This window comes from Ursus maritimus, unplaced genomic scaffold (genome assembly GCF_017311325.1).
Source record: "Ursus maritimus isolate PB19 unplaced genomic scaffold, ASM1731132v1 scaffold_27, whole genome shotgun sequence".
NCBI lineage: Eukaryota > Metazoa > Chordata > Mammalia > Carnivora > Ursidae > Ursus > Ursus maritimus.
The window spans coordinates 8,729,596-8,743,476 of record NW_024425230.1 but is presented as its reverse complement, the minus strand read 5'-3'; the positions used below and the strand labels follow the sequence as shown (position 1 = coordinate 8,743,476).

Genomic DNA, 13,881 nt, shown 5'->3' with positions numbered 1-13,881 from the left:
TGCTGCTATGTTGTCTCCTCAAACTCATTTGGGGGAGGGGGGAAATGAGCTGCTCTCTGTGGCTGAACACACCTGAAAAAGTGGGTTACCTTAGCACTTCTCACGCCATCCCGAGGGAGAGCGAGGTGGCAAGGTGAAACGGCCTACAACCAAGTGAGCTTCTGGAGAAACAACATGTCTTACATATATAAATGAACACAACTGGACTAAAATGGTTCTCTGGAGAAATCTTTGAAATCTTTGACCGGTCTGAGTCCTAACTGCAGTAAAATCCATAGGGATGCTATATTTAACGTTTTAACACAAGTTAACAACATTTTGTTAAATACATCTTAGGAGGGGGGAAGGTGGTGGTTAAAAAGAGGGAAGGGCAGAATTGGGGGACCCTATGGCTCCTGTGGGCCACAGTTATGGAGGGGGAAGCAACTCTGGCTTCCAGCAGCCCTCATAGCACACTGTGCCCCGGGAGCTGTGTGGGCTTCAAGCTAATGGCCATGTTGGCCATTGGGAATAAGGTCCCTGTTGGCCCCAAGGCCGTTCTTCAAACAGTCTGTCTCTTTGCCTTTGGTGATTTCTCCCTTCTCCTCCTCCTCTTCCTCTTCTTCTTCATACTCATCCTCATCCTCATCTTCACTCCTCACATCCTGGATGTTCTAGAGAAAGGAAAGAATGAGCTGTGAGTGACAACCTTCCAGAAAGAGTCTTGAGTGAATAAGAAAACCCAAATCCCAAACTCAGAAAGAAAACCCAATATTCAAAAACAAAACATTCACCAAGGTAGAACATATCATGGGTCACAAAATAAATCTTAACAAACTTAAAGAACTGAAATTATGCAAAGTATATTTCAGATCATAATGGAATTAATCTAGAAATCAATATTAAAAATAGGAAAATCTCAAAACAGTTGGAAATTAAACAACACACATTTGACAATGGATCAAAAAGTAAGTCACAAGGGTTATTAGAAAATATTTTGTACTAAAATGAAAATACAGTTTATCAAAATTTGTCAAATGTAGCTAAAATAGTGCTTATAAGGAAATTGATAGCATTAAATGTTTATATTAGAAAAGAAGAAAAATCTCAAATAATTTGAGCTTCCACCTTATGGAACTAGAAAAAAGAAATGCAAAATAAACCCAAAGCAAGCAAAAGGAAGGAAAAAATAAAGAAATCAATGAAATTAAAACAGAAAAAAGATAGAGAAAAGCACTAAAAATAAAAGCTGGTTCTTTGAAAAGATCCATAAAATTGACAAATCACTAGCAAAATTGACAAAGGAAAAGAAAGAGAAAACACAACTTGCTAGAAAATAAAAAGGAGATTTGACTATGGATACTACAGATATTACAAAAATAACAGAATACAATGAACAATATTATGCATATATATTTGACAATTTAGATGAAATGGACCAATTCCTCAAAAACTAGACTACCAAAATTCACCTAAGGTGGCATAAGTAACCTAAATAGTCATATAACCATGAAAGAAATTAAATTAGCTAAGAATCTGGAAAAGAATATCATGAGGCCCAGAACTTTTTACTGGCAAATTCTGTGAAATATGTAAGAAGAAATAACACCAAAGTTCCACAACCTCTTCCACTGGATAGAAGAGGGATACTTCCCAGTTTCTTTTACGAGGCCAGAGTTACCCTGACACCAACATCAGAAAAAGACAATATAAGAAAAAAACAACTGCAGACCAATATCTCTGATGAGTATATACATAAAAAACCTCAACAAAATAGCCCAAATCAAAACTACCAATGTATAAAAATAATAATACATTACAATGAAGTGGGATTAGTCTCAGTAATGCAAGGCTGGTTCAACATTTAGAAATCAATGAATGTAATCCATCCTACCAATAATCTAAAGAAGGAAAGAATACATAATTATATCAGTTGATGCCAAAAAAAATCGTATGACAAAATTTTACATCCACTTATGATTTTTAAAACAATGCAACAAAGAAGAAACAGAAGCTAACATCATACCAACTGATGAATGAGTGAGGGTTTTCCCCTTAAGATCAGGAAAAAGCAAGAATATGTACTTTCACCACTGCTATACAACATTGTATTGGAAGTTCTAGTCAATGTAATAAGGCGAGAAAAAGAAATAGAAGTCATGCAGATTGGAAAGAAAGGAATAAAAGTATCCCTATTTGAAGATGACATGGTTATATGTAGAAAATCCCAAGGCATCTACTAAAAGCTCCTAGAATTCATAAGTGAGGTTAGCACAAAGTTGCAGGATACAAGGTCAACATACAAAATCACACACACACACACACACACACACACACACACACACACATCTTGATTTCTAAACACTGATATAGTAGGCTAAAAAAGTGTCCTCAAAGATAGTAGGTTCTAATCCCTAAAACTTGTGAATGTTACTTGATTTAGTAAAGTTTTTGCAGATATGATTAAGCTAAGGATATTGAGAAGATTATCCTGCATAATCCAGGTATGCCCTAAGGCCACCCCAAGTGTCTTTTGTAAGATATGCAAGGGGAGATTCAACACAGAGGAGAGGCAATGTGAAGATGGAGGTAGAGACTGAAGTAATGTGGTTATGAGTAAGGAATGCCGGCAGGCACCAGAAGTTGGAAGAGGCAAAGAACAGACTCCCCTTACAGCCTCTGGAGGGAACACAACCCTGGCACATCTTGATTTCAGCTCAAATCTGATGATAGACTTCTGGCCTCCAGAATCATGAGAGAATAAATATGCTGTTTTAAGCCCCCAAGTTTGTGGTATTTTGTTACAGCAGCCACAGGAAACTAACATGATTAGCAATGTCTGACAAAAACCGAAATTTAAATTTAATTTAATTTAATTGTAATATTTACAACAGTTTCAAAAAATAAAATACTTAGGTATAAATCTAACAAAGCACGTATAGGATCTGCATGAAAAACCTACAAAACTCTGATGAAAGATTTAAATAATTAGGGAGACATACCATGTTCATGGATTGGAAGGTTAAACATAATAAACATGTTAATTATTCCCAAATTGAGCTCCAGATTCCACACAATACCAATTAAAATCTCAGCAAGATTTCTTGTACGCAGAAACAAGCTGATTGTAAAATTTATATGGAAAAGCAAAGAAATTAGAATAGCTAAGTCAATTCTGAATAAGAAGAATAAAATTGGAGGACTCCAACTACCCAAGTTTAAAACTTACTATAAAGTTATAGTAATCAAAACTGGGTGGTATTAGCAAAGGGAGAGGCACAAAGATCAATAGAACAGAATAGGGAATCTAGAAATAAACCCACACAAATATGGCCAATTGAGTTTTGACAAAGGTGCAAAAGCAATTCAACGGAGAACAAATAGTGTTTTCAACAAATGGTGTTGGAACAGTTAGAAATCCATAGGCAAAAAAGTAAACTTTCACCTAAATGTCATACCTTATACAAAGCCAACTCAAAATGCATTATAGATCTAAATGTAAAATATAAGACTAAAACTTTTTGAAGAAAACCCATAACCTTGGGTTGGGTGAGGAGTTCCTAGATGTAGCAGAAAAAACAAACTCCACTTAAAAAAAAAACAAACCAAAAACTAATAAACTGTATTTCATTAAAATGTAACTTTTGTACTATAAAAGACACTATTCAGAGAATAAAAAGATAAGCTGCAAACTGGGGGATAATATTCGCCAACTCCATAGCTGACATGTCTGCATAATAAAGAATTGTCAAAACTCAACAATAAGAAAAAAACAAACCAATTGAAATTTGGGCAAAATATATAAAAATAAGCATTTCCTCAAAGAGAATATAGGATGTCAAATAAGCAGATGAAAAGATGGGCAATATTGTCAGCCATTAGGAAAATGCAAATTAAAGCCACAATGAGATACAACTATAAACCCATTAGAATAGCTAAAATTAAAAATATTGACAATATCAAGTGCTGACAAGGGCGCGGAATGACTAGAAGGGACTCTTACACCAGTGCTGATGGAAATGCGAAATGGTACAGATGGTTGGAAAATAGTTTGACAGTTGCTTATAAAATAAAACATACATTTACTGTATATGTCAGCAATCCCACTTCTGAGGATCTACCCTAGAGAAATGAATATTATGTTCACACAAAACAAATGTTTATAACATCCCTATTCATAACTGCCCAAAATTGGAAGCGACCCAAATGTTTTTCAATCAGTAAATGGATAAATGGCGGTACATCTGTACAATGAGATATTACCTACCAGTAAAAAAGAACAAAGTGTTGACATTTACAAGAAGCTGAAAGAATCTCAAAGGCCATTATGCTGAGTGAAAAAAAAATTAGTTTCCAAAGGATACCTACCATATGACATTACCATATGTCATTTACATGCTCTTCTTGAAAAGACAACATATAGGGGATGGAAGAGGGATCCCGGGAATGAGGGCGGAGGAAGGAGTGGTTTGGGGTGATGCACTCATTCCGTATCCTGATTATGGTGATGCCTCCATAAATCTATACCTGGGTTAAACTTTGTAGAACTTCACACCAATGGAAAAAAGTCACTTTTACTGATGATGTTTAAAAATCAAACTTCAAAGTATTCCTTTTCAGAAAGCAAACAGTATGGTTGGTTTTCCCAGTGAACGTTTGTTAAGTCTTACTCACGTAGGACTTTTGGTTGTCAAGATATTTTTACTGTTGATAATTAGGATGTTTTGTATTTTTTCATGCAGGGACTCCTTCAAGGACAGTTCTAAATGAAGAGGTCTAGGTTCCTCCTCTTCCCTCCTGGTGTTCTCAAAGGAATTCTGGGAGGAAAACTCCCAGAAGAATGCTATTTCCCCTGAGGAGGGGAGGTGAAATGGCTATGGATCAGGCTACATTGCAAAAGATAAAAGGTGGTATGGATTACTAGAACAATACTGAGTACTCAGATTCCGGGCAAGGCCACTGTCGCACAGGACCCCACACCCTTGAAAACAGTTTACAAATATCTCTGTTAAACCCAGACTAGAAAAGAAAAAAAAAACACGGAAGATGGGCACCGGTTCCTGACACCCCATCTTTCAAGATGGCAGCCAGAGACATAGGGGTTGCTTCTTCCTTCTGTGCCCTACAGACTAAACCTGACAACCTCCAGGTAAGTGTAAGCAAATACCTTCTCTGTGTACAATCTTCAGGCATACACGGCTTTTGAAAAACCCCAACGTACACACGTGCTGCTGCCTTCATCACAGAAACGTAACGTCCTGGGCTCTTCTCTGTACCATTTGCTCTTTTCCACAGCACAGCGAGGGGCTCAACATAAACAAGGCTCACGGTAAACACTGAGGAGTAACCTTGGCGTCTCATCAGTTAAGAGGCAATGGAGAAAGGCAGATGGGGTCTTCCATGGAGCGGCCATGCTTGGCTGACGATTCTTTCATGGGCCACGCCCCTTGGGTCTCCTTTTGCCTCCTCCAAAGATTTTTATAGGAAACAAGGGGAAATTTTGAGCCAGAACAAAATAACGAATTTCTCTCCAGAAAAAGAGACTAACATCTACTGGCCTGTTTCTCCAGGACCTAAGGAGCTGCTCAACGGAGACATAAACTGGTCCTCAAGGATGCCCCCACCAACTCAAGCCGCATCTCCAGCACCCTCCCCTCTAGGAAGGGGTCCTGGACCATATGGGGCCTTCCGGTAATTAATGTCATCTAACGGTCCCGAGGGTTGGGGAGCATTACTGACTTACGGTAAGCAGGGGCTAGGGATGTCCCACAACGCGCATGACATCCGGATGTCCTCCGAGACCTCGGTGTAAATGAAACCCTGCTCACGATCATCCAAGCCCAGCCCCTAATGCCATTTTACGTTCAAGCACAGTCATTCTTGCCCGGTGTTAACAGAGTCTCAATTTTCCAGGAATGCTGCTATGTATAGAATTCAAAGGAAGGTTATACTTTGTTTTGTTCAGAGCTTTGCAATTGCAGAAAGCCGTGTCACCGAGGACGGACAACTCTAACGGTGGCAGTCGAGTCCCCAGTACAACATGCCTGCGTCAGTCTGTGCTTAAGGCTGCCCCAGTCATGGCGAGTCTCCGCCTGAGCAAGCACAGCACCTGTCGACCTCGGGATGCCCTTGAGTGTCGTCTAGCACATATTACATGTGAAAGGCAGATTGCATCCGAAATGCCTTTCATTGTATTTCTTTTCTACTACAGTTGTGGCATTCTATTGCTTTTTTTTTTTTTTTAAGATTTATTATTTATTTATTTGAGAGAGAGAGAGAGCACGAGCAGGGAGTAGGGACAGAGGCAGATGGAGAAGCAGACTCCCCGCTGAGCAGGGACCCTGATGTGGGACTCGATCCCAGGACCCTGGGACCAGGACCTGAGCCAAAGGCAGATGCTTAACTGACTGAGCCACCCAGGCGCCCCCATTCTATTGCTTTTTGAAATTATGATTATAGGTGAGTTATATTACCCAGGAATTTAATTTCAGGCCCTGAAAGGGGGGGCATGGGTCCAATAAGATTGAGAACCACGGTCCAGAAAGGATTTTCGGATAATAAGAGTTTGTTAGATGGATGTATAGGTGGGTACACATTATGCAAGCTCAAATAATGTAAATTGGAAATTGCATGGTATTCAAATATTGATAAAAGCTCATATTCAATTTTATCTTGTATATGTCATCTATAATAAAACCATAACAGCAAGGAAAACCTTAAAGGGATTTTTTTCCCCACTGCTTCTAAAAATCCTCTGTGCTCCATCTGTTCACCCCTCCCTCTCTCCCAACCCCTGGGGACCACTGATCTTTTTACTGTCCCATAGCTTTGTCTTCTCCCAAATGTCATACAGTTGGAATCATAGAGTACGTAGTGTCTTAAGATCAGCTTCTCTCACTCAGTTACATGCACTAACTTTCCTCTTTACGAGCTCATTTCTTTTTATTGCTAAAGAATATTCCATTGTCTGGAGGTAGCCCAGTTTATGGATATATTCGCCTACTGGGAGGACATCTTGGCTGCTTCCAAGTTTTGGCAGTTGTGGCCAAAGCTGCTGTGGACACTCACGCTATAAATGTCCACGTGCTGGGCGCTGGACTAAGCAGTTAGCATCAACGATAACATTCCCTCCTCGCAGTAACCCGAGGACTTTGGAGCCACTCTCTTTACTTGAAAAGAGAGAAAACAAGACTCGGAGCTCAGCCTTACAAGGCCACACAGCTCAGAAAGGCAGACAGGATGAGTGCCCTGCTCTGAGCTTAGAAACTGAGCCACAGTGCTGTACAGACCCCTGCTGGAGTCATTTGCACAAACATTTGAGACAGGGGACCCGGCAGGCAGACACTGGGTTCTGTCTGAGGTCAGTTGTCCGTGTAAGAAAGCCCCCTCTCCCCTCCTACTGAGCAGAGCACCAGCTCTCTCGTCACACCTCCTCACCCTGTTCTGACTCTGCTCTTGGTACCAGCAGGAGTGACTTTGAAGCATAAAATCTGGAATAATGAAAAGCATCCCTAATTAGTTATTTTTACTACGTGAGGCAAACACTGACATGTTCTATTCTGTTCTGTGTCAATTACAACAATGATGGTCGAAGCCTTGGAAACTGATTGCGGATGTGTTACTGTTCTGCCACTCACAGTTTGAAAACTGCTGGCTTTGGGTACGCCAGAAAAATGAGGCTTTCCCACATAGCCAAAATCAGGCAAGTTTAAGATAGGAACTGTAATCCATGTTCCGAAAAGCGTCTTTTTGTAACTGCAGGTCTTTCCCAGTAATGACAACACTTCACAGAAATGAAAAACAAGTTAAGCTTGCTCTAGTGGAACAAGGAATTAACACTTGCTAAGGGTCAAGCCATGGTGTTTTCTGGAACACTACCTGTCTGCTTTGATGGAGTGCCAAGACTTTGCTTGCACAGCAGCAGAGTCCCTCTCTTGGAATCAACCACTTTCTTTCCCTGCATAGCCCTTCCCTTTCACTGTTCTCTGCACACCAACCCCGCTCCTTCCCCCACCTTTAGTTGTCACTGGGTTAGTAGAACTTGTCTCATGTAAATGTTGACCTAGAACCCTCCTACAAATCCTTAAAGGCCTGAGAAAATGCAGGCATAAAGAAGGATCCAGAGCCTTCTTTGAAGAGTGAATTGGATTTGGGCTTCAGCAGCTAACGGGCTGTAGCTACTTGGTTCGGTCCTCACACTTGTCCAAGCATATGGCGGCTCACCAGCTCACCATGATCTGCCCAACCGGGCTTCCCCTTGGTGAGGATTTCAGCAGCTGCCATTACAGAGACCACATTAGTATTTGCTAACTTTAGATAATGTTCTTCTAGAATTAGCAAAGGTATCTAGTATGCAACTGAACTTCTTCCAGAGATGACCGGGGCCCTCTAGAACGCGTTAACAACATTATTCATCCCATGATTGAATTGGATGAGTATAATTTTTGCTAAGTTTTTTAAGAGGCCCCTTCTCACCCAGCAACAGCCTCTGGTCACACAAAATGATGGTGGAAAGAGTGAAGAACAAGTTACTCATGTAGGAGAGACCTTGCTGCTAGCTGTAGAAGGGCTTTGTTGCCCCCACGCCACTGAAAGTCACCAGTATTGGCAGAGGTCATCTGCCTGGCACTCCAAGAGGGCAGAGAAGGTGTGTGGTTACAGGATGGGTTGAAATCACAGTCACTATGAAGGGAGACTGGCAGTCAGTCTGAAGGCGTCCCGTACACTAGGAGAAATAGGGACACTGGGACCAAAACAGCCTTCTTCAATTAAAGTCATCCTGACATCAAAATACCCCTTTGGGGGTGCCTGGGTGGCTCAGTCGTTAAGCGTCTGCCTTCGGCTCAGGGCGTGATCCCGGCGTTCTGGGATCGAGCCCCGCATCGGGCTCCCTGCTCCGCTGGGAGCCTGCTTCTTCCTCTCCCACTCCCCCTGCTTGTGTTACCTCTCTCCCTGGTTGTCTCTCTGTCAAATAAATAAATAAAATCTTTTTAAAAAACCCAAAAAACCAAAATACCCCTTTGAAGGGCAGGTTCTAGGAGTGGGGGCACAGAGCTGAACTGACTCACCTTCAGAGACGCAAGCACCCGAGCACTGGAATACCCCAAAAGCAAGGGACGCGCTTCCAGCTTCTACTATTTCTCCTTTTTTTTGGGGGAGTTCATGGAAAAAAAAAAAAAGGCTCGAACCTGTAATACCACATGGTAATTGGCTTTAAGTTGGTGTCCTGTCTCTTGCACGCAGAATACCAGGACCGTGACCACAGCCCCAGCTCGCTATCATCCCGAGTGCAAGTCAAAGTAGTACCTAGTCTCTTACGTTCTGTGGAGTTTGGATCCAAGCTGCTGAAAAAATGCCCTAAGATTGGCTGATTCACGATTCCCAATTTTTGTGACTGGTCTGTGTACAAAGAATGCTTCCTCTTGAATTTCAGAGCCAGACTCAAAAGTTGCTTTTGAAACTGCCCCAACTCACCAGTGTAAACTAGAATACAGATGACTCTTGATCAGCATGGGACTTGGGGGCACTGACCCCCTGCACAGTCGAAAATCCACCTGTAAGTTTTGACGCACCAAAAACTTAACAGCTAATAGTCTACTGTTGACTGGAAACATTATCAATAACATACACAGTTGACTAAACATATTTTATTTGTTCTATGTATTATATACTGTATTCTTACAATAAAGTAAGCTACAGAAAAGGAAATATTACTAAGAAAATCATAAGGAAGAGAAAACACATGTACACAATTGTGCTGTTCAAACCCATATTGTACAAAGGTCAACTGTATGTTCTATTTTCCATTGATGGCTTTTTTTCATTTTACTTGCCGCCATCAATCTATTTAATTTCCTTAAGAAATAATTTATTTTGCTAGGGCGTATAGGCTTTTAAAAATGAGCTTCTACGGGAAGAAGCCAGTTTCAGGGCTAGGCAGATGCTAGAGAGTGTCTTGTCAAACATGGTCATTTTCCAGGTGAAATTAAAGCTGCAGGACTCCATCCACCCCCCCCCCCCAGCTGCAGGACACAGCTTAACGGTGACACAGCTCAGATCACCCTGCATAACTCTTGATAAAAATGCACGGTTTTCTTTCATAGTCTCTGTATTACCTAAAAATTAATTAAAAATGTACCAGACTCTGTGGTAATCATCAAATTGTGATGGATGTAGAAAATGATTTGATTTCATAAATGTAATTTGCTTTGGGGATTAAAACCATTAAAATTAGTGCATTCTCCAAATTGCTACATATTGCGTCCTTTGGAAATGGCTTTAGATGCCATGGCTGGAAATGTAACAACTCGAATAAGGCAAAGATGCAAAGTGATTTTAAAAAAAAAAAGAAAAGAAACCAGAACAAAAACCACGCACTAGGATTTAGGTAAGCAACGCTTAAGAAGTAACCTTGGCAAGTCCGAGGGTTACGTATACAGCCCAGGGGCGCCTAGGTGGCTCAGTCAGTTAAGCACGTGACTCTTGATTTCAGCTCAGGTCTTGGTCTCAGGGTTGTGAGATCGGACTCCTTGCTGGGCATGGAGCCTGCTTAAGATTCTTTCTCCCTCCGCCCTTCCCAAGCCACTCAACCCCATTCTCACTCTCTAGGAATAAAAAAAAAAAAAAAAAAAAAAGAAAGAAAAGTACATAGCCCAGAAAATGTGTATTAAAATTGAGATGTTAAAGTTTGTTTCAAATATTAGCATCCAACAAAGAACTTAACACTCCATTATACACACTCCATTAAGAAGGGAAAAAATCCAATGTGACAGAAAAGCAGGCAAAGAATACGAAGAGGTGATTCACAGAAGAGGCAATGTTACTGACTAATAAACTATACAAAATGCTCGATCTTAGCAACCAGGAAAGTGCAGACTAAAATGAGATACAATCTCACATTCATCAAACTGGTAAATATTGAATCTGGTAAAACCAAAAGTTGGTGAGGATGTGGGGAAGAGCGACTCTCATATGCTTGGTTTGAAGAATCGTTTGGCAGCATCCTGTAAACTTGACTTGGGAATCCTATGGAGAAACTCGTATATGTTCCCGAGGAGACAGATATGAGAATATTTATGGTAGAATTGGCTGTAAACAGGAGGATAAACAAAGTGTGGAATATCTGATTCATGGAACACTATCGAGGAGTTAAATGAATTGATCTACAGAGTTACGTATGTTGGTGTGAATGCGATGAATGAAGAAAGCAAGGTGCATGATTATATATACTAGAGGATAGCATTCATGCAAAGTTTAAAAATACAGAAGCGATACTCTACGTTTGTCGACTATACTGAAGCAGAGTAAATATATAAAAGCATGGATGGGGGCACCTGGGTGGCACAGCAGTTAAGCGTCTGCCTTTGGTTCAGGGCGTGATGCCGGCGTTGTGGGATCGAGCCCCACATCAGGCTCCTCTGCTATGAGCCTGCGTCTTCCTCTCCCACTCCCCCTGCTTGTGTTCCCTCTCTCACTGGCTGTCTCTACCTCTGTCAAATAAATAAATAAAATCCTTAAAAAAAAAAAAAGCATGGATGGAAGAATGCAGCTTCAGTGGTTCTCATGGCAGAGGGAGAGAAGGAGAGAGGGGAATGGGTTGGGCTGGGATATACCAGAATATACCATCTTTCTTCCTAGTTTCTCTTAGGTGATTTCATCCAGCACATGGTAGGCACTTGTATCTATTTGACAAGAGAGTGAATGAATAAATCTAACTCCACAGCATTAAATCCCACCTAAATGCAAGTGACTCCCAAATTTTTATTGATTGATTTATGAGAGAGAGAGAGCACACACGCATGCACGAGTGGGCAGGGGGAGGGGCAGAGGGAGAGGGAGAGAGAGAATGCCAAGCAGACTCCATGCTGCATGAGGAGCTCAATGCAGGGCTTGATCCCATGACCCTGAGATCAGGACCTGAGCCAGAACCAAGATCTGGATGCTCAACTGACTGAGGAAGGTGTGTGCAAAGGGCAGGTGGTGAGAACTGGCTGCCTCTAGGACATGAATGGTTCTGTTGCTTAGATCCAACACTTACGAGGTTTAGAGGTGAGGAAAAGACCAGAGAGAAAGGGTCATTAAGTGAATGAGAATGAACCAAAAATGACTGGCACGACCAACACCACCTCGCCCGCTATGCCCTTCCCAACCCAAACTGCACATGACCACGAAGGAATGGAAAGTCGTAGTGTTCTAAATGTAATCATCTTCTCCCAGTTCCAACTGAACAATAAGCTATAATCTCTTTCTCTCAAGTCATCAGAACTTTCCAAATGCAGTTGCCTGAGTTCAAAAGGAAATGGCTGACAACCATTATCACTTGAGTAATTTTTAACTGCCGGTAATTACATCTGAAGAAATGCTACCCCTAGCTAATTACACAGAGGGTGACTTCTCAAGAAATAGTGTATTTGGCTCTTCCTGCATAACTTGACTTCCCTCTGTATAGAATGACATAGGCAGGTGAGAAAGCAAGGAATAATTTGGGAACACCACCAACCACAAAGTGGAATCAATCAAAAGAGAAAGAAGTTCATCTATTCATTCCAGGAATCTTAGCCTGGGCACTCTTGACATGGTGGGTCAGGCAATTCTTTGTGTGGGCATTGTTCTACCCATTAGGAGGGTGAAAGGTACATATCCTTAGTTTCTGTCTACTAGATACAGTTGTGACCATCAGAAATGTCTCCAGAGATTGCCAAATGTCCCTGGAGGCAAAATCACCCCAGTTGAGAACCACTAGTTCAAAAAAAGTATTTCTTGAGCCCCCATGCATTGTGCAAAGCATTGGGGACATAGTAGTTTCTGTCTCAGATAGCTTAGAGTCTACTGAGAGAACCAAACCCTAAGAGCTCAAACATATAATAGTAAATATATAACTACACATTTATAAGTGTTATGAAGTAGAGAATACCATGATGTGTAAATTGGGGAGCTCACTTAGATGGGGTGACGTCAGGAAGCTGTGCTAAGGAAAATGGAGCTCAAAGGTTGTAACCTGAGTTGGTTAAGTAGGGATGGTCAGGGAAGAGTGGGGTAAAGAACATTTCAAGAAGAAGAAACAGTATGTGCAAAGAGACTGGGGTGGGGGAAAGTTTTGGCATGCTTAGGGGTCAGAAAGGCCAATGCAGCTGAAGCATAGTAAGAAAGATGGAGCATGTCCTAAGATGAAGTCAGGGAGGAAGCATGGACCAGATTACCAGTCTCACAGGTCACGGTCAGAAGCTCTATTTTACTTCTAAGCCCAACCAGTCAGAAGTTCTATTTTACAGGTCATGGTCAGAAGTTCTATTTTACTTCCAAGTCCAGCCAGAAGCCATTGTGCAGCACTGTTTGAGATATGGGGAGCATACCAGTGACACAAACAGACAAGGTGTCTATACTCAGAAAACTTCTGCTCCAATGGACGAGCTGGTTGATATATAACAGCATTCCCTGCTCCTGTGTGTAAGTGGTGGAGGGAATTCAGAGTGGCCATAAGTGAAGCCCCTGGAGGCCACGGTCATAGTGCAGGGGAGAAGTGGCAGGGGCACAGGTTGGAGGGGGAGCACTGGAGATGCAGAGGGAGTAGTGCATGAGAAAGAACGTGCCCAAAGCTCTCTGGGTTTGGAAGGGACTTTTAAGCTCACTGAATCTAGTTTCTATTGATGCCGATATGCCCGTTTGGATAACGCAAACAAAAGACACACACACTCCTGCCTGTACATCTCCAGTAACAACAGTAATTGTCCAAGAGCGGTCTGTGCACTTCCTGCAAACGTCTGTCAGTTTTTCAAACATTTAAAGACAGTTAAGTCCTCCCCAAGCTAAATATTCCCATTTCTTTCCACTGATCTTCATATGACAGATCATCAGAACCCTTTGCTATGCTGTGGATCTCAGAGAACATTCTCCCATCCACAG

At 41.5% G+C, this 13,881-nt stretch overlaps 1 protein-coding gene across 1 annotated transcript in view; it reads right to left on the bottom strand.

Annotated features, from left to right (window-relative positions):
- Nucleotides 1–281: 281 nt before the first annotated feature.
- CERS3 (ceramide synthase 3) overlaps nt 282–13,881 on the bottom strand; it is a 72,484-nt gene continuing 58,884 nt past the window's right edge. The window contains exon 10 of the mRNA XM_008687590.2: nt 282–653. Coding sequence (XP_008685812.2) covers nt 486–653 — 168 coding nt within the window. The 3' untranslated portion in view covers nt 282–485. The remainder of the gene's footprint in view (nt 654–13,881) is intronic.